The 20,139-nt window shown below is 45.9% G+C and overlaps 1 protein-coding gene across 1 annotated transcript; it reads right to left on the bottom strand.

The window, feature by feature from the left end:
- Nucleotides 1-213: 213 nt before the first annotated feature.
- Nucleotides 214-18,119, bottom strand: RTRAF (RNA transcription, translation and transport factor). The gene is made up of 8 exons (XM_064422843.1): nt 17,960-18,119; nt 14,796-14,920; nt 13,142-13,241; nt 9,437-9,523; nt 8,487-8,575; nt 5,502-5,570; nt 2,800-2,848; nt 214-544 (listed from the first exon to the last, which is right to left on the bottom strand). Exons 1-8 carry the CDS (start codon nt 18,018-18,020, stop codon nt 390-392), a joined length of 735 nt encoding a protein of 244 aa, XP_064278913.1. The 5' UTR covers nt 18,021-18,119; the 3' UTR covers nt 214-389.
- Nucleotides 18,120-20,139: the final 2,020 nt, after the last annotated feature.

Genomic DNA, 20,139 nt, shown 5'->3' with positions numbered 1-20,139 from the left:
TTGGATTCAGTTTTTCACTATTTCAGTTGTAGGGGGAATATTTCAGCATGGGGAAGCAGCAAGCAAGCCAGGAGCAAGCTGTTCCTAGGGCAGGACCTCAGGAAAAGAAGATTTTATGTAACATTCCCCTCCACACAAAGCCAAACAATGAAAAAGAGACACACACACACACACAAAAAGTCCTATTTGCCAACTCAGAGCTCACCAGAACAATCTGTTTCCCTCGATTTCATTTATTTCAAGAAAAATCTGGTAATTCATCAGAAGTCAGAATTCAATTTCCTGTTTTCTTTCCCAAACAGGCCAATTAATCCCGTTTCAAGCTGCGTGCCAGAGCGGAGCTGTTCCTAATTGCACTGAGCACACAGGGGCTGGAAGCTCTCCTGCCTTCATCTGCCCACTTTGCCCAGTCTGTGGTCAGTCTTGGGGTCAGCAATGATGGCCTGCACGGCCACGATGGCTTCGTTGATTTTGGTTTGCAGCTCCCGCAGCTCCTCGATGTGCAGCAGGCGCAGGATCTGGGCAGCCTCGTTGATAACAGCGTCTGGGGAGGCACAGAGAGGAGCTGGAATTATTTAGGGTTTTACCCAGAGTTTTATCCAGTGTTTTCAGCTCACGGGAGGGATTTAAGGGAGTTTTGGTGTTCCTGATGGTGGTTTCCAGGGTGGGGATAGAGAAGAACATTCCCTGGAGAGGGGTGGGTGGCATCCAAACCTTTCCCACCACCCTGCAGCCCGGGCTCAGGGAATGAGGGAATCATGAAAGTGAAATTTTTTAATAGAAAAAAAAAAAAAACAAACCCAAATTCAAACCAAACAAAAAACAACAACCCCAAAAACCCAAAAAACAAAACCAAAAAAAGCCCCAAACAAACAAAACATCCCAAAAAAACCAAACCAAAACCACAAAAAACCCAAAACATAACAAACAAAATCAAAAAACCCCGAAACAAGAAAAAATACAAAAAATCCCCAAAAAACCTTCCATAAACACAAAAAATTAATTCACAACCCCTAAAAAGCTTGAATTAATATAAAAATAAAACATACAAATTAAAAAATCGTAAACTTATACTTCTATAATTAGAAATAAAAATATACATTAAATAAATAAAGAACTATATTAATAAAACAATAAAAAATAACAGAAATACAATTATATAAAATAAAAAGCTAAATATAATAAAAATTCATAACAAAAATATAATAATATAAAATAAGATTTTTAATATAATAATAAATTTAATATAATAAATAATTTAATAGAATAATAAAAATCATGGTATAGAATAGAATTAAATAATGAATTAAATATTTACATATTATAATAAAATAGATACATATAATAACTTATTAATTAAAAACATCCACATTACAATAAAAATTAATAAAAATAATAAATTTTAAAAAACCCAAAAGGCTGGGTTGGGCTGGAAGGACTTTAAGGATCATCTCAGTCCAACCTCCCACTCCGAGGTTGGTGTGAAACATTCCAAGCAATGATTTAATTAATGTGGAGCAGAAGTGAAGCCAAACCCATGGAGCCCCGATCACCTGGCTGGGTGTTCCTTATCAATAACCCATCAGATTTACCAATAACCCATCAGGTTTATCAATAACCCACCAGGTTTACCAATAACCCATCAGATTTACCAATAACCCACCAGGTTTATCAATAACCCACCAGATTTACCAATAACCCATCAGATTTATCAATAACCCACCAGGTTTACCAATAACCCATCAGATTTATCAATAACCCACCAGGTTTACCAATAACCCATCAGGTTTATCAATAACCCATCAGATTTACCAATAACCCACCAGGTTTACCAATAACCCATCAAATTTATGAATAATGAATCAGGTTTACCAATAACCCACCAGGTTTACTAATAACCTATCAGGTTTACCAATAACCCACCAGATTTACCAATAACCCACCAGATTTACCAATCACCCACCAGATTTACCAATCACCCATCAGATTTACCAATAACCCACCAGATTTACCAATCACCCATCAGATTTACCAATAACCCATCAGATTTATCAATAACCCATCAGATTTATCAATAACCCATCAGATTTACCAATAACCCATCAGATTTATCAATAACCCACCAGGTTTACCAATCACCCACCAGATTTACCAATAACCCATCAGATTTACCAATAACCCACCAGATTTACCAATAACCCACCAGGTTTATCAATAACCCACCAGATTTACCAATAACCCATCAGATTTACCAATCACCCATCAGATTTACCAATCACCCACCAGATTTACCAATCACCCATCAGATTTACCAATCACCCATCAGATTTACCAATAACCCATCAGGTTTACCAATCACCCACCAGGTTTACCAATAACCCATCAGATTTACCAATAACCCATCAGGTTTACCAATCACCCATCAGATTTACCAATGACCCAGCAGGTTTATCAATAACCCGGCGCCACCCGGAGCTGCCTGCATGGCTGTGGGGAGGCAGAGCTGCAGTGCCTGCAGAGCTGTCCCCTGCTGGCAGCAGCAGGATTCACCAGCAGCACGATGCATTCCTCGGGCTGCACCAAAAGCTGTTATTTCAACAGATTCCAAACAGATTGGATTGAGGCTTGGCCGTTCCAAACCCAAAATGCTCAGGGATGCTCCTAAATAACCAGCTGGGAGGGAGGAATTCTTTCCACTGCAGGGTTTTTTGCTGTCCACATCAGCTCTGGGTTTGACAGTAATAACTCTGTCAAAGGCAAGCATTCCCATTTAAAAGTCACATTAGGAGCAGTGCTCACCTCCCGTGTCAAATCCAAGAATGTGCTTTTCCAGAGCAACAGGCAGACCCTGGAAAAGGAAAAAAAAAAGTTAAAAATGTCATTTAAATGTTTGGTAAAACAAATCAAGTACTGCAGCAGGAAACCGAGGGAGAAAATAGGGGTTTTGCTGAGACAAAAATGTGTGAAAAGTTTGAAAAGTTGATTAAACAACTCCCTTTGTGTCCTGAAACACCAAACCCAGGGTATTATTACAGAAAAATCTTCCTGCCTAAGAATCCCTCACTGGATACACAGTGCCTGCATTCAATCCTTAAAAGGCCAACAGCAGGACTGGGAGCCATCACCCAATGCTGCAGCTCCCCAGGAAAACAAAACTGGGCTTTCTTAGGAATTCTGCCTTTCCACAGCTGCCAGCCTCTGAGCAGGGGCTGATTGCACAGGGCTGCAGAAATTCTCTGCATTAAAATCAAGTTTTGCTGAGCTCACCACATCCCCAGAAGCATCTGCTCGAGTGTGAAGCTTAGGAATAAAGGGAAATATTCAGTTTTCTAAACATTTTCTCTATTGAAAGACTCCGAGGCAAAATTTATTAGTGGTCATTTCTAAGCATTGCTCTGTTTCCTTTGTCCAGCTGCAGAGGAGTGGTCACACTAAATCTTTACTCAGGGAGCTTCAACATGCACTTAAAATTAGATTTAAACATTCCAAATGCCAGAATTTGCTTTTATTACCCTCAGTGAGTTTTTTCAGCATTTGCCAAAAGCCTTGCATTCTGCACAACAAAAACATCAGGGTTCAATACCATTAATTTCTGCAGGGATGGGGCTGTAAAGCTTTTAGACAGTGAAAATTTCCTTTAAAGGCTTTTATACACATGGAATAAAAAAAGAATCTGAGCTGATCAAAACACACATTAAACACAAACTGGTGGCTGCAACTCTTTTGCAAAAAGTGGGGTTTTTCCATGGCCTTTGTAGCAAAATCCACGTTCAATGCAATCTTAAAAATCCATTTCCACTGTTAAAACTGGTGATCAAAATGCCACTAAAGCCACTTCAGAAAGATTCCAGAAATATCAGACTTCCTACAAGGATTTTTTTTAAGAACTGAGGTTTGTACTTAAGGTCCTTGCCAGCCTGGGGTGTTCCTGAGGGAAAATTGTCATTTTTGGTCTTTTTTTCTCTGACAGTTCTTCGTGGATGAATTCCCCAGTGTCACCTGGTAGCAGGAAATTCCTTACCTCCCTTCTTCCCACACTCCCTGAGTCTGATCCTTTTTGGGAAGCTGCCTTTGGAATCCCTCAGCCCATCCTACAACAAGCTCATGATCCTTCCAAAAGGGAATAAACTAAAAAAAGAGCACCTTTACATCAGGAACTACACACACAACTTCACTTCCAGCCTCATTCCCTACAAATCTGATTTATGAATGCTGCACAAAAATGTGGCCATTTACAAACCACTCAAAACCTGAAAAATAAATCTGATTTTCCATATTTTTTTAAATTCCCAAGCCAGCCATCCTCTGTGCTTTGGAGATATTTCCTTTTTTAACCCCTGGCACATGAAGAAGATGTTGCTGGTCCCTCCTGGCACAGATTTTCCTGCTTCTCACCACTCCCTTTTCTTCACACCCCTTGGAATGTGGCACTCCTAAGGAAAAAACACTCCCAGGTTATCTCCCAGACAGAGACCTCTCAGCCCTGCTGATGCTTTGAAGATCTGTCAGAAATGAACAATTCCCTGGCAGAAAAAAAAATAAAAATTCCCTGTTCCTCCAAGAAAATCCCATTTTGATCCCAGCTGTGCAGCTATGAAAACAACAACTAAAAGCTGCTTTTTATTAACATTACAGAACCTTAAAATGAAGACAACAGGCTCAGCTGCGTTCCTGCTCTTTGAACAGTTTTATGGATTTGCAGGTCCAAAGCTTTGATTAATAAATAAAGAAATAAATAAATCATGGATTGTTGTGAGCAGCTGCCAAAAAAATGAAGGAATTTGGGCTCTTTGAGCAGACCCAGCTGCTGTAGCAGGGACACTCACACTCCTACACCTGCAGGGCAGGTGAGGCTGCCTTTCCCAGCCTTCCCCAGCTCTGCCAAATGCTGGAAAGATCTGGAATGATGAGGAAATCCAAAACTAAAATCCCACAGTCATCCCCTGGAACATCTTCCCAACAGACAGCTTGTGGCTAGCAAAGAATTCTGCAAAAATCTGACTTTAAGGGCAGAAATTTCCTTCACTGCTCCTTTTTTTTTGAGGGGAAGAGAGGAGGGAGGAGCTGGATTTCCAACATCCCATCCCTTGAACACATATGAGGTGTCCATATGAAAATAAAATCCCTCCAAACAAGGAATATTTCAACTTCTTTATGCAGCCAACACTGCTAATTCCAAAGAAAAGCCATGTCAAGCATTTCTCCTCACTCTGTAGGCCTGCTGCACTGAGCAGTCAGGATAATCCTGTGGAAAATAACTCAGGGAAGAGTTATTCCATGATTTCCCACACAGGTGTATTTGCATTCACATGGAACAATCCCAGCTGTGTGTCCTGCCCTCCAAACCCCCAGATCTGCTGGAATCAGCGTGGCTGGGATAAATGAAGCTGCCACCATCCTCCTAAATGAACTGTTGGAACAGAAGTGGTTTTGACTGAGGGGACAGAGCTTTATCTTCATTAATTAGCATGGAATAATTAAGCCTGGCTGTGGGTACAAACCTCCTTGGACTGGCTGGCCTTGGCTATGGCATCCTGTGTCAGGCGCTCCTGAACCAGAATCCGAATTGCCTGGGAAAAACATGGAAAGGGGACAGGAATTAATTCATGTCTTGAGGCATTTCTCAGCAATTCCAAGGGGAAAAGAGCCAAAATTATAACCTCAAACCCAGTTTTGTGACAGTTTGGGTTTTTTTAAAAACTTTTCTAGCCCTTAAACCCTTCCATTTAGGAATAATCGTGGCATGTAGGATCTCACCCAGGTGAGAGAACCAGAAGTGACGAGGATTTCACATCATTAATTCCTGCCACTCCTGGGACAGAAGCTGCAAAATACAAGGAATAGCCTGGAAAGCTTGGGATTTCTAGCCTGGAAAAAAGGAGGCTCAGGAGGGTGAGAGCCAGGAGGGGGTCGGGATCTCCTGGGAGGGAACAAGAGACAGGACAAGAGGAAACTCCTCAAGCTGTGTCAGGGGAGGTTTAGGTTGGATATCAGGGAAAATTTCTTCCTGGGAAGGGTGGACAGGCATTGGAAAGGATTTCAGAGTGGTGGAATGCCCATCCCTGGAGGGATTTCAAAGCTGTGTGCATGTGGCACTTGGGGACACGTGGCAGTGCTGGCAATGGCTGGGCTCGATGGTTTCAAGGTCTTTTCCAACCTAAAGAACTCCATGATCCCAAAATGAGCTGGTCACAGCCCCAAAGCAGCAGCAGCAGCAATCTTCTTTTCCTGAGTTCTCACACCTTTAACTCTGCAGCAGTGCAGCTCCTCTGGGAAGGAAATGTTGCTTTGGGAATGAAATGCTGCTTGGGATGGAAATGCTGCCTTGGGATGAAAATGCTGCCTTGGGATGGAAATGCTGCTGCCAGTATCTTTCAGGAGGTGCTGAACCTCCTCCCACATGCAGAGAAACCTGGAGCAAGGCTTCCCAGGCAGCCTTGGAAAAGACTGAGAGCAGAAAGGAATTAATTTTAGCCTTGGGAACAAGAGCAGCCTTGACTCTGACAATCCTGGTGCTCATCTGCTTTCCCTGGCTGCAGCACATGGGCTGAAATCCTATCAGAGCTATCAGTTACTGGTACCTACAGCTCCAAATGCCTCCCAAAATAACTGCAGGAATAGCATGCAGGCAGATTTCCACAGCAAAGAAGAAAAAGAAGAACTGGCTCTGTCACACACATTGCTCAGACTCTCCCTGATGAGCAGCCAGAAGTGACAGAAGCAGCTCTGTGTTTCTCCCCCAGGATTTCTCCCAGTTTTGGTCATGATTAAAGTTGAGCTGATACCAGAAAGTTGTCACTGAAATACTTCTAGAAATCTGTCACTGAAGGAAGTGGCCTGGACAAAGGAATGGTTTGATGGGGAGTTGAATTCCAGCAGTGAAACCAGACCTTGTGGAAGAGAATTCCAAGTGCCTTTGGCATTAGGAAATATCCAACTGTGTCCCACAGATGCTTTCTGATCAACTTGCCAGGTTTAAATGAAGAAAATGGGATCTCAATCTGTGGCCAGATGTCTGTGCTGTGCCTGCATCCTCTGGCCCTCCCAAAACATCCACTCCTGAGTGTCCAAGCCTGGACAGGGATCAGAAATTCCCTGCAAACCTGCTTAATGTGGGGGAGAATTAGAGTTTGATTGACACCTTCTAACATCATCATCTCAACCCCAAAAGCAGCTTTGCATTGTTCCTGGAATGGGGATTTTCACTGCAGGATTCCACTCCTGCTGGAATTAAAAGCGAGAAAATTCAGGCTGGTTTTGCCCAAATCTGTCTGAAAAAAAGAGATGTGGAAACAAAAATACATTTATGTAGAATTATACACCCAGTAAAGTTTGCTTTACTGGGTGTGTAATTCTGCATAAATTTATTTATGCAGAATTATAAATTCTCTACAGTTTCCTGCAGAGAAGATCTGAAGGAATTTTGATAAGAGCTGAGCTCATTCAAGCTGCAAATGCTCAATATCACCACACCCAGGCTCTCCCCTCCCTACCTGATATCCCTTTTCACTGATATCCCTTATCACTGATATTTTTGTGGGGTTTTGAGTGGTTTTTGGTAGGGGGTATGGGATCTCCATGCTCCTTAACGACTGAAGAAGGATATTTTGGGAAGGGAAAGTAGGAAACTGGAGAGGAGGAGAAAAAAACATGTGGAATAACTGCAGGCTGAGAATTCCTCAAGAAACCAGGTTACCATAATACTCTTCCAAGAGTTACAGACTTACACTAAATAAACTTCAACACCCACAGCTTTTGGTTTCTCCAAAATAAGTTTAGCAAATATCACAACTATTGTCATGAACAGCACTTTATGGGTTTTTTTTTTAAGTTAAATGTTTTTATTTTTATTCCAAACCAAACGAAGTTTATTCCCATAGTATGACATGACCAAGTAGGAATGATCATGTCAATCAAAAATGTATTTTTATTAAAAAAAAATACAGTATGGGCTTGACCCCAAATCTACAGAGTTCCACCAGAAAGTCAGAAAATTTCTTAAAGGCATAAAAAAGATGGTTTAGAAAATTAATTAGTCTATTTATGGCACTTAAGCCCCATAATTAGTTGTCAAAACTAAATTAAACTGATTTCAGTAATGGCGAGGAATAAACAGTTCATAGGACCAAAAGAAAAAGGAAACTTTTAACTGTGGCTCCTCCCTTGGATGTTGTTTTAAAACATCTTTATCATCATTAACTTTTAAATTTTCAACTTTCTCTTAATTTCTACCACTGGAACAGAACTTTCTCCTTTGAGGATGTTCCTTAAGGAACTCAGCTAAAATTGTTTACCAGGATAATTCTCCCTGCATGAATTTCCAGGAATTGTGTTTTTATCTGCTTAGAAAGACACATAAATGTTTTTTTTTTCACATTTTTACCTAAAAAATCATGTTTATTACTAACTTCACCTCAAGCTATGAACACACACCAGGCACTGGGGGAAAGAAGGAGAAAAGGAGGTGGGAAAAGTGTGAAACTCACCTTGAGCATCACCAAGTAATCATCATGCCTCTGGATCTGAAGCAGATTAGCCAAAGCCATCACTCCAGCCTTGAAATCAGGATTATTCACTGGGGAAAAAAGAAGGATTATCATTCAAAAGAAATGATCATTTATTTTGGTATCACTGATTCCAGCAGGCAGAATTGGCTGCCTGACTCCATGGCGTTGGATTGCTCTCAAGGATGGACAAGGCAATTCCTCAGCATCCTTGAAGTGTTCCAAAAACAAGGATGTGGCACCTGGGGACATTATTTAGTGCTGAATGTGGCAGTGCTGGGCTTATTGTTGGGCTCTGTGATCTTAGAGGGATTTTCCAACCTTAATTCCATGATTCCAAGCAGTGAGGAAACAATTTGGCTGCAGAGGAATCAGCACTGGGCTGCACAACCAGGTAAAGTGCTTGAAAATAAAGCAAATTCCAGGCAGAAATTCTCTTCTGTACATTAATTGTACATTTTTATTGTTTTATGTCTTTTTATTCCTGTTGCTGGTGAGGGCAGGATCAATCCCTGCTTTTTTGGAGATGGAGGAATGGAAGAATATTTGGAAGATTTAGGGTTGATTTTAGCAGCTCTTTCCCACCACTTTGATTTATTGTGGCTGTGCCTAGCAGGGAAAAAAAATAAATTATGATGACAGAACAGCTGGGGAAGTCTGAGCCAACATGAAATCCCTGACAGCATGGAAGTAACCAGCCTGCCATCATCTTTCCTTGGATATTTTTATTTTTTAAGGCATCTTGCTCCTTCTCCCTCACTTACAATAAGTAATTATGATTTACAGAGCAAAGCTGTTCATGCAAATGCTCAGATCTGCACTCCTAAAGCTTTAAATGGGGCTTTAAAAAAATCTACATCACAGGATTAAGCAAGTGAGGAACACCCAGGGCATGGAGCACATCCCCATGCAGGAGCTTGTGGCACACTCACCATCCAGGTTAATCAGTGGCTCTGCATTTTTTGCTGTGTTGTCTGCATTTTTGGCACCATCAGGGGTGGAATCCTTGTATTTATCAGCTGCAAAATGAGGAGGCAAACACAAAAATCATCAGCACTAATGGCAAAAAGAACTAACTCAAGGTTTAGCAAGGAGCTGTGGTGTTACAGCTGGAATTTTGGGGTGTGGGAGTTGCCCAAGAGCCTTGTGGGATTATAAACTGAGATTTCTGGGTTTATAATCTGGGATTTTGGAGCTCTCCATGAATGATACCAAAAGCTGCCACTCCAGTGAGCTGCTCCAAGAGCTCCCAGCTGCAGAGAGATTCCAGGAGCAGCCCCAGAGCCTGATCCACGTTTTACAAAGGGCAGGATCCCCTTCATTACAGCCTCACCCCAGAAGGCTGAACAAGTGATGGAACCCTGGGAATTGCTGAGAATTCCAGACTTTCTGTGCTGCCAGGCTCTGACCCCCAAGAGAACACTGCATTGACCTGAGGCCAGGAGAAGCTTCCAGAATGGAATGAGAACTGGGATTGTGGGTGTGGAGTTTGGATAGAAGTGTGTGATATCACAGGGTGGGAAAATTAAGAGTTTAAGGGTTTAGAAAAGTAATATCTATAAAGCAAGGTGGAGGTTTTAGGGTGGAGGCTGCTCCTTCTTCTTCACCTTCTTCTCCATGGGTTTGGGTGGTTTTGTGCAACTGGATAAAAAAGTCCCCATTGCAGGCAGGGGTGGTTGGTTCTTGGGTTAAAAGTGAAGGTTTCTTAAATGGACAGTTTATCCTTAAAAGGCCTTGGGGAGAGAGAGATGGGGCTCCATTTTTAGTTTGTTGGAGTGCAGTGCTGCAGAACTCAGGGTTTGTGAGACTGTGACAGAGATAAGAACTGATAAACATCTGAGTCCCAACAAGAAATACCATGGTGCCTTGAGAAGGCTGTCCTAGAGCAGAGGCTGGATGGAGTTCCAGAATACAGCAGGGATTGATTCCAAGGATCTCCTCCATGGATCCACCTTGGGCAGCACCAGAGCCCAGCCAGGGCTGCCCCCAGGATGAACCCAAATGGCCCCAAAATGCACGAGCGCTGCCGGGGTCTCTCCCTGGGCTCAGCTCTGCTCCATGTGCACATTGCAGTTCAGTGTCCAGTTCCAGCTGCAGCCCCTGCAGTCCCACCCTGCTTGTTTTTCTCTCTGCAGCCCACGGGCTTTGTGCTCCTGGGCTGGGATTGGGATCATTTGTCCTTGGTGCCCAGCTGGAGCAGGAATTGTTTTGTGTCCCTGCTCTGTGCACAGAGCTCAGAACTACACACCATCAGAACCATGCCCTGATGTGGAGCCCAGCCCCACACACTAAAGCAGCTCAGAATGTGAAAATATAAAAGCTAAACCTGAGGCATCACCATCTCATGATTTAATCCCAACCCTGGCAAAAAAGAAGCAAAGACTCAGCACAAAAGCTGCATCTCCCAGATCTGCCACTTCTAAAATCCATCAGTTCCTCTGCCTCGAGCAGGAATCAGGAATTGGGAGGATGATGTTGGTCCTGATGAGTAAATAAAACATTTCCAGCTCAGGGTTTGTTTCACAGCCCACACTGGGGTTTTCCAAAGCCTTTGAAGGATGGAATCTCCTGAACTCCACCTTTTTCACACAATCCCAAGGAACAGGCAGCTCATTTTGCCCATCATGAGGGACTGAGAATCACACCACAGGTATTTGTACCCCATCCCTGCTCTGGGCAGAGCTCAGCCCTGCAGGAATTAAAGGAAATGGAAAAGCAGCACTTTGGCTGTTGTTATTTTGCCACCAGTAATTACATTTGTATTCCAAATCTTTGCACAAGGAGATGGAACTGCTGTGACTTGGGGAGATTTAACTCCACTTTTTCATGACTTTGTCCTAGTTCCCAAGGGTTCCACATCCACTTCTTGTTAAAAAAAAATTAAAAGGGGGTCTAAGAATAACTTCTCTGAATAAATGTAGTACTAAATATAATGCATTTAATACACTTCAGAGGAAGTTCTCATAAAGGCAATCCCACAGGGAGAAGGGGGTAAATATCTACAATGGGATTGGCTCTAGCCAGAAATAAAATAAAATAACAAATGCAATTATGCTGCTCCAGTCCTGTGGGAGCTGAAAAGTTCCTCTGAGCAGGGGGTGGAAACAAGCACGTGAAATTGTGTTTTATTTTTTAAGGAAGTGAAATACACTTTGGACACTGTCTGATTTTGATGAAAACTCCAAACCAGTGTGCATTTCTGCAGGGGAAGGTGCCCCTGCCCATGGAACTTAGCTTGTGCAAGGGCACTGTGACATCACAGCACATTTGGTGACACCGTGGGGGTGCCAGCTCCTGTCCCCACGCTGCAGAGCTGCAGGTGCCACCCAGGGATGGCCTGAGCAGCACCCCTGAGGGATGCCCAGCCTGGAGCAGCTCCTGCTGGTGGCCTTTGGGTTCAGCTGTTTCTACCCCAGCAGCACCCCCCGCTCGTGCCCACCCTCCTGGGCCACCCTGGTGTGGGATGTGCCCCAGCTGGAGAAGGGCACTGCCCCCAAGGGCATCACCATGGCTGAGGTGCTTTACTGGAGCATCCCAGCCCTGTGCCTGCTGCTCCTGCTGCTTTTCCTCAGCAGGAACCACTGGAGGAAGGTGAGGGAGGGGTGCCAGGGGGCCCAGGGGGACAAGGGAGGGCCTTGCCAGACTGTGCCCAGCCCCAGCAGGCACAGGAGGGTCCTGGCCACTGTGGAGAAAACCAGGAGAGGCTTAACATTCCTGGGGACTGGAATGAGATGGGGTTTAAGGGACCTTCCAAGCCACAGCATCCCATGATTCCCACACAAGCTGCTCCCTGGGGCAGCCCAGGAGAGACCTGAGGTGCCTCTGTCCCTGTCACCCTCTGTCCCTGTCACCCTGTGCCTTCCAGACGTGTGGCAGGAAGGATGGATGCTTCTGCAAGACCTCCCAGCTGCTCTCCAAGCTGAAGGAAGACCCTGACTTGCTGAAGCTCTACCTGAAGCACCTGCAGAAGTGCAGGAGATCCTTTGTGGAAGTGTTCCAGGTCAGGCTGGACGGGGCTGGGAGCGGCCTGGCCTGGCTGGATGTGGCCTTGCCCAGGGGGTTGGACTGGCAGGTCTTTGCAGCTTCCTTTCAACCCAAATCTCTCTGTGATTCTCCAGAAAAACCAGCAAGAAAGCACAGGAGGGCTTCAAGGAGGAGAAGGCACGTTTGGTTGTTTGCCAACAAATTGCCAGCTGTAGCAAGGATCCCAGGAAAGCTGGACAGGGCATGGAGCTGTCCCAAAGCACAGGGACAGCACAGCTTTGGCAATAAAGGTTGCAGATGAAACTGCCTCTGAGGTAAATGGAACATGGAATGGAACCAAGGAGCAGAGGGAGTGACCCCACACTGAGAATGCTGCAAAGTTTCTCCAAACCAAAACTCCTCCAGCCAAAGGGAAGGAATTCCTGGCTGGGAGGGTGGGCAGGCCCTGGCACAGGGTGCCCAGAGCAGCTGTGGCTGCCCCTGGATCCCTGGCAGTGCCCCAGGCCAGGCTGGATGGGGTCTGAAGCACCCTGGGGTAATGCCCATGGATCCCTGAGGTCCCTTCCAGCCCAAACCACGCTGGGATTGTGGGAAATGAATCAGAATCCCCCACTCCCCTCCCATTCTGAGGTATGAAAAGCATTCCCTCATACCATTGTCTCCATACTCCAGCCTCACAGCCAAGCCAAGCAGCCAATCCACAGTTTCCTGCCGTTCCTGTATTTTGAAGGGACAGTTCACATCTTTCATGTACTGGGGAGCAAAAAAATAAAGAGAAAAAAATGGATTTTAGTGGATGAATCAGCTGGGAGCACAGGGCTGTGGTCACTTTCCCACAGGCCTCACAGCAAATATTAATTAACAAGAGGTGTCACTGTGAAATTCCTGCTGTGGCATCTCACCCGTGCTGGAGTGTCCCAATGCACCTCGAGCTCAAGTCTGACACCTGATAATGGAATTTCATTTTTAATGAATGCTTTTCATTGCCAGACTGTTCCAAAATGCCCTTGCTTTACTCTCTGCTCACATCCCAGAGCAAATGGAACAAGGGAAGGGGGAACAAACTGGAACAAAGCCTTCCCACCTGGAATGAAGCCACCTGAGGCTTCCCCAAACCAGGGCATTCCCTGGAGCAGCAGAATTTTCCCTTTTTTAGGGATGTTGTCCAGCAAAAAGGACAAAACCAGGCTGAGGTTGTGTCCCAAACCACGAGAGCCAGCCCTGGCTGCTGCCAAGGCTCCCAAAAACCAGGACATGGTGACATCCTGCCATGTCCCTTTGCTGCAGGGACAGGAGTGCCACAGAGCTGGGAAAAGGATGCCAGGGGCTGGAAAGCAGGAATTCCCTGGGAATGATGGAGAGGACACTGTCACCAAGCCAGGAAAGGCACCACAGCAGCACCAGCTGCCAGGAATTCCAGATATTCCCATTCACCTCCAGGATATTGGAATAATTCACTGAGCAAAGCAAGAGTTTCCAGGAGGGGGAAAAAAATTTGGGGTGGATGGGCACTGGGAATTACAGAGCAGGGAAATGGGAGCAAGAGGAAAAGCTCAAGAGCTTTGTGGGGGCTGCAAATGCTCAGGAGCACAGAGATCACCCAGAGTCCATCTGGGTGCAGAAAATCCATCTGGGTCCAGGAAAAAAAAAAGCCATCTGGACCTAGAAAAAACCCCTCAATTCATCTGGATCCAGAAAAAAAAATTATCTGTATCCAGAAAAAAAATTAATTGTCTGGGTCCACAAAAAAAAAAGGGAAAAATTCCATCTAGGTCCAGAAAAATCCATCTGGGTCCAGGGAAAAAAAAACAACCCAAACATCTGGATCCAGGGGAAAAAAAAAACAACAAAAAAAAAACACCACAAAAATCCATGTGGATCCAGAAAAATCCAGGTGGCTCCAGAAAAATCCATCTGGAATGGCAGGAGGTGCAGGGATGAGTTTCCCTCACACGCTGGCAAGGCCTGCAGGAGCCTCAGCCACCTCCTTTTGGGACAGGAGGGGCATTAATGCAGAAAAAATTTGTTTATTTGCAGTCAAGTCTTCTTTCTGGTTCAAGAGCTGAATCAAATCAGGCAAAAAAAAAAATCTAAAAAAACCAGATTAGGATGGATACTCCACCTACTAAACAAACAAAGCTGAGGGAAAACTATGCACAAAATTCCCCCATTGTCACAAACTCCCCCAGTTTGGCTTCAACGATACATTTAAATTCCTAGAAATGCAACAGGACAAATATTCAGAGTTATTTATTTCTGTTGCAAAGCCACAGCAGCTGTGAAATGTCCTTTACAGCAAGGAAATACCTTCTCAAAGGACTTGGGCCAGTCCTCACTGTGGATGTTCCTCAGATTCCCTCGGTCCTCGATCTTGTAGTGTCTGATTTTCTGGTCCTCCAGCCAGACAATGAAATTCCTGAACTCTGTTTCATCTGTGGGGAGGAGCAAACAGAGCAGGAATTCAAAAATATCTGAAGTTTTCATCTGAGTCATACAAATCTTGATGCCTCTGAGCACTTTTCCCATTAAAACCCCCCATATTTATATGAATTAAAAAAAAAATAAAAATTATATAAATTTAAAAATATATAAAATCCACTAAATATATATTTAGTGGGCATATACCTATTTAGTATATATTTATTAGTTAGTATATATTTATACATTTATATATTTATTTATATATTTAGTTAGTATATATTTACAAATATCTCTGTTTTGGTGGGTTATAAATATATATTTAGTGGGCATATATTTATTTAGCATATATTTATCAGTTAGTATATATTTATATATTTATATATTCATAATATCCATTTATTTATATATTTAGTTAGGATATATTTATTGGAGTTAGTATATATTTATAAATATAGATATTTTAGTGGCTTATAAATATATATATTACATATATAATATGTTCATATTTATATATTATATATTTATAATATATTAAAAAATACATACATATATATACAATCCACTAAATATATATTTAGTGGGCTAGAAATGTATGTATTTAGTGGGCATATACCTATTTAGTATATATTTATTAGTTAGTATATATTTATTCACTTCTATATTCATAACATATATATATTTATATATTTATAAAGATATATGTTTTAGTGGGTTATAAATATATATTAATATATTTTATATATATATTATACATATAAAATATTCTCATATTGATATATATCCATAATATATATAAAAATACACACACATATATATATATATAAAATCTACTAAATATATATTTAGTGGGCATATACCTATTTAGTATATATTTATTAGTATCTATTTATACACTTATATTTTTATAATATATCTTTATTTATATATTTAGTGAGTATATCTTTATTTGATCTAGTATATATAAAAATATATTTTCGTGGGGTATATATTTATATATAAAATATGAATATATATTATATATAAAATATATTTACACATAACATATTTATTACATACAGATATAAATATTAGTGTGTTATAAATATGCATTTATATAAAAATATAAAATATATTTATATAATATACAATTATTATATTTTTAGTGGGTTATAAATGTATATATTTATATATAAAACCTCACAGTATATAATATATATTTTAAAAACATTAAAATTGTGCATTTTTTGACCAAAAATCACCCCTGAGTGTTTTTCATTTTTGAGCTGACCCCATTAAAGGCATCAGCCAGCAGATTTTTTTGTGGGAATTACAGCTCCAGGAGCACAGAAGGGAAGGTGCAAACCAGAGAACTCTGCTTCCAGCACGCAGCCCCCATCCCCAGCCCCTCCCAAAGGCACGGCACGAACATCCCGGCGGCACATTCCCATCCCCCGCCGCCTGCTCCGAGCCCAGATCCCTTCTGGGGCTGGAATTCCGCAGTTCCCAGCCGGGGGCACGGGGGGACAGCTCTGGGAGCCACCGCGCCCCAAGGCCAGGCTGGGGATGGGATAGAGCCTGGAACGGCCTGGGGAAAGGGGCCTTCCCCATCCCATCCCATCCCATGGATCCCATCCCATCCCATGGATCCCATCCCAATCCCAATCCCATCCATCCATCCATCCTCCATCCATCCATCCATTCACCCCATCCCAATCCCAATCCCAATCCCATCCATCATCCACCCCATGGATCCTATCTCATGGATCCAATACCAATCCAAATCCCATCCCAGTCCCATCCCATGGATCCCATCCCATCCCATCCATCCATCCACCCATCCATCCATCCATCCATCATTCATCCATCCATCCCATCCCAATCCCAATCCCATCCATCCATCATCCACCCCATGGATCCTATCTCATGGATCCAATACCAATCCAAATCCCATCCCATGGATCCCATCTCATCCCATGGATCCCATTCCCATCCCGTCTCAATCCCATGGATCCTAATCCCATCCCAATCCCATTCCATCCCATCCCTTGGATCCTATCCCATGCCATAACAATCCAAATCCCATGGATCCCATCCCAACCCCATCCATCTATGCCATGCCATGGATTCTATCTCATGGATCCCATCCCAACCCCAATCCCATCCCATTCCATCCCTTCGATCCCATCCCATCCCAATCCCAATCCCATGGATCCCACGCCAATCCCCTCCCAATCCCAATCCCAATCCCAATCCCATGGATCCCACGCCAATCCCCTCCCAATCCCAATCCCAATCCCATGGATTCCATGCCATGCCATCCCATCCCATAGATCCCATCCCAATCCCATGCCATCCCAATTCCATGGATCCTAATCCCATTTCATTCCTTGGATCCTATCCCACGCCATACCAATCCCAATTCCATGGAACCCATCCCATCCCATCCCAATGCCATCCCATGGATCCCATCCCAATTCCAATCCCAATCTCATGGATTTTATCCCAATCCCAACCCATCCCAATCCCAATCCCATGGATCCCATCCCAATCCCAATCCCATGGATCCCATGCCATGCTATGCCATCCCATAGATCCCATCCCAATCCCATGGCTCCCATCCCATCCCAATCCCAATCCCATCCCATGGATCCCATCCCAAACCCATGCCATCCCAATTCCATGGATCCCAATCCCATTCCATCCCTTGGATCCCATCCCATGCCATACCGATCCCAATCCCATGGATCCCATCCCAAACCCGATCCCAATCTCATGGATCTTATCCCAATCCCAACCCATCCCAATCCCATGGATCCCATCCCAATCCCAATCCCATGGATCCCATGCCATGCTATGCCATCCCATAGATCCCATCCCAATCCCATGGATCCCGTCCCATGGATCCCATCCCAATCCCAATCCCAATCCCATGGCTCCCATCCCATCCCAATCCCAATCCCATGGCTCCCATCCCATCCCATCCCAATCCCATCCCATCCCAATCCCATGGATCCCATGGATCCCATCCCAATCCGGTCCAGCCTGCCCCGGCCGCCCCGCAGCCCCCTCACCCCTGCAGTTGAAGCCGGCGGGGTTGTGGTAGTCGAGCGCCGAGAGCTTGCGGCGGAACATGGTCCCGGTGCCGGAGCCGGCCCCGATCCCGACCCGGATCCCGATCCCGGTGCCGGCGCCGCCTCCCCCGCTCAGGCCGCGCACCGACCGGAAAGGAGGGAGCGCCCGCCCCCTGCGCGGCGTTCTGCTCGCTCATTGGTCAGCGCGCTGAGCGGCGGCCATTTTGACCAATCAGAGAGCGGAGCGGGATGCCGGGAGGGGAAGTGGCTGATTTGCCTTGGGTACGGACGCGGCGGCGGCGGGGCGGGGCCTGTTCGGGGTGGGGCGTGCGGTGGGCGGGGTCTGAGCGAGGGGGCGGGGTTTGAATGAGCGGGGTTCGCGTGAGGGGCGGGGTCTGGGTGAGGGGCGGGGTCTGTGCGAGGGGGCGGGGTTTGCATGAGGGGCGGGGTCTGGGTGAGGGGGCGGGATCTGCATGGGGATTCGGGTGAGGGGCGGGGTCTGAGTGAGGGGCGGGGTCTGCATGAGGGGGCGGGGCTTTGACGCGGGGGCTGCCCAGTGAGGAGCTGGGGCGGGTGCTGGGCTGTACTGGGGGGTACTGGGAGTGCTGGGAGCTGTACTGGGAGCTGTGCTGGGGGGTACTGGGAGCACTGAGCTGTACTGGGAGCTGTGCTGGGGAGTACTGGGAGCACTGAGCTGTGCTGGGGGGTACTGGGAGTGCTGGGAGCTGTACTGGGAGCTGTGCTGGGGAGTACTGGGAGCACTGAGCTGTACTGGGAGCTGTGCTGGGGAGTACTGGGAGCACTGAGCTGTGCTGGGGGGTACTGGGAGTGCTGGGAGCTGTACTGGGAGCTGTGCTGGGGAGTACTGGGAGCACTGAGCTGTGCTGGGGTGTACTGGGAGTGCTGGAAGCTGTACTGGGAGCTGTGCTGGGGGGTACTGGGAGCACTGAGCTGTACTGGGAGCTGTGCTGGGAACTGTGCTGGGGGGCACTGGGAGCATTGAGATGCACTGGGAACACTGGGAGCTTTACTGGGAGCACTGGGAGCTATACTGGGGGGTACTGGGAGCTGGCCTCGGGTATACTGCAAGTGCTGGGGGCTGTACTGGGAGTACTGCCAGCTGTACTGGGAGCTCTGGGAGCTGTACTGGGAATACTGGGAGCATTTTACTGGGAGCATTGAGCTGTCCTGGGAGTACTGGGAGCTGTACTGGGATCAGTGAGCTGTGCTGAGAGCTCTGGGAACTGTCCTGGGAGTACTGGGAGCGCTTTACTGGGAGCACTGAGCTGTACTGGGAGCTCTGGGAGCCGTACTGGGGAGCTGTGCTGGGAGAACTGAGCTGTACTGGGGAGTACTGGGAGCACTGCACTGTACTGGGAACACTGACCTGTGTACTGGGGAGTACTGGGAGCACTGCACTGTACTGGGAACACTGACCTGTGTACTGGGGAGTACTGGGAGCACTGCACTGTACTGGGAACACTGACCTGTGTACTGGGGAGCACTGGGGAGCACTGAGCTGAACTGGGGAGCACTGGGAAGGTGTTTTGAAGGATTTTTCCCTGGGGAAGGGGTGCGCTCCGGCTGGGAGCGAGCCCGCCCCCGTCCCCCCCTCCCTGCGTGGCTGGGGTGGCACTTTGCAGGCAGCCAGGCGGTGACAGCGTGACGAGCCACTGCAGTATTCATCCTGGCATTCCCTCCGTGCCAGCCCTTCCCTGCTGGCACCGGCTGCGGGATGGCACCGGGATGAGCCAGCCCCCGCCATGGCCTCAGTGGGATCCAGGGATTCTGCTCCCTCTCCCTTTGGGACGTGGATCTCCTCCAGCTCCTTCCTGGAGTGGTGTCAGCAGGGCAGGGACTCTCTGGCACCTCAGCTTTTCTGGAATTCCAGAATTCTGGAATGGTTTGGGTCGGAAGAGACATTAAAACCCATTCTGTTCCACCCCTGCCATGGCAGGGACACCTGCCACCGTCCCAGGCTGCTCCAAGCCCTGTCCAACCTGGCCTTGGGCACTGCCAGGGATCCAGGGACAGCCATACTGCTCTGGGCACCCTGTGCCACCTCCCTCCCAGCCAAGAATTCCACATATCCAACCTAAACCTCCTCTCTTTCCGTCTGGCCCTTGTCCCGTGGCTGCGGTTCCTGAGGGATGCCCCTCTCCCACCCCACAGCCGCAGCC

The sequence above is a fragment of the Passer domesticus genome, chromosome 6, assembly GCF_036417665.1.
Source record: "Passer domesticus isolate bPasDom1 chromosome 6, bPasDom1.hap1, whole genome shotgun sequence".
Classification (NCBI taxonomy): Eukaryota; Metazoa; Chordata; class Aves; order Passeriformes; family Passeridae; genus Passer; species Passer domesticus.
This window is presented reverse-complemented; position numbering and strand designations above follow the sequence as displayed.

Excerpts from the sequence above, each read along its gene's own strand:
- RTRAF (XM_064422843.1), bottom strand. The coding sequence starts at position 18,020 with ATGTTCCGCCGCAAGCTCTCGGCGCTCGACTACCACAACCCCGCCGGC. Across the intron at positions 2,849-5,501 it reads AGGCCAGCCAGTCCAAGGAG|GGTCTGCCTGTTGCTCTGGA; the intron begins GTTTGTACCCAC and ends TTCCTTTTCCAG. Across the intron at positions 545-2,799 it reads TCTTGGATTTGACACGGGAG|ACGCTGTTATCAACGAGGCT; the intron begins GTGAGCACTGCT and ends GTGCCTCCCCAG.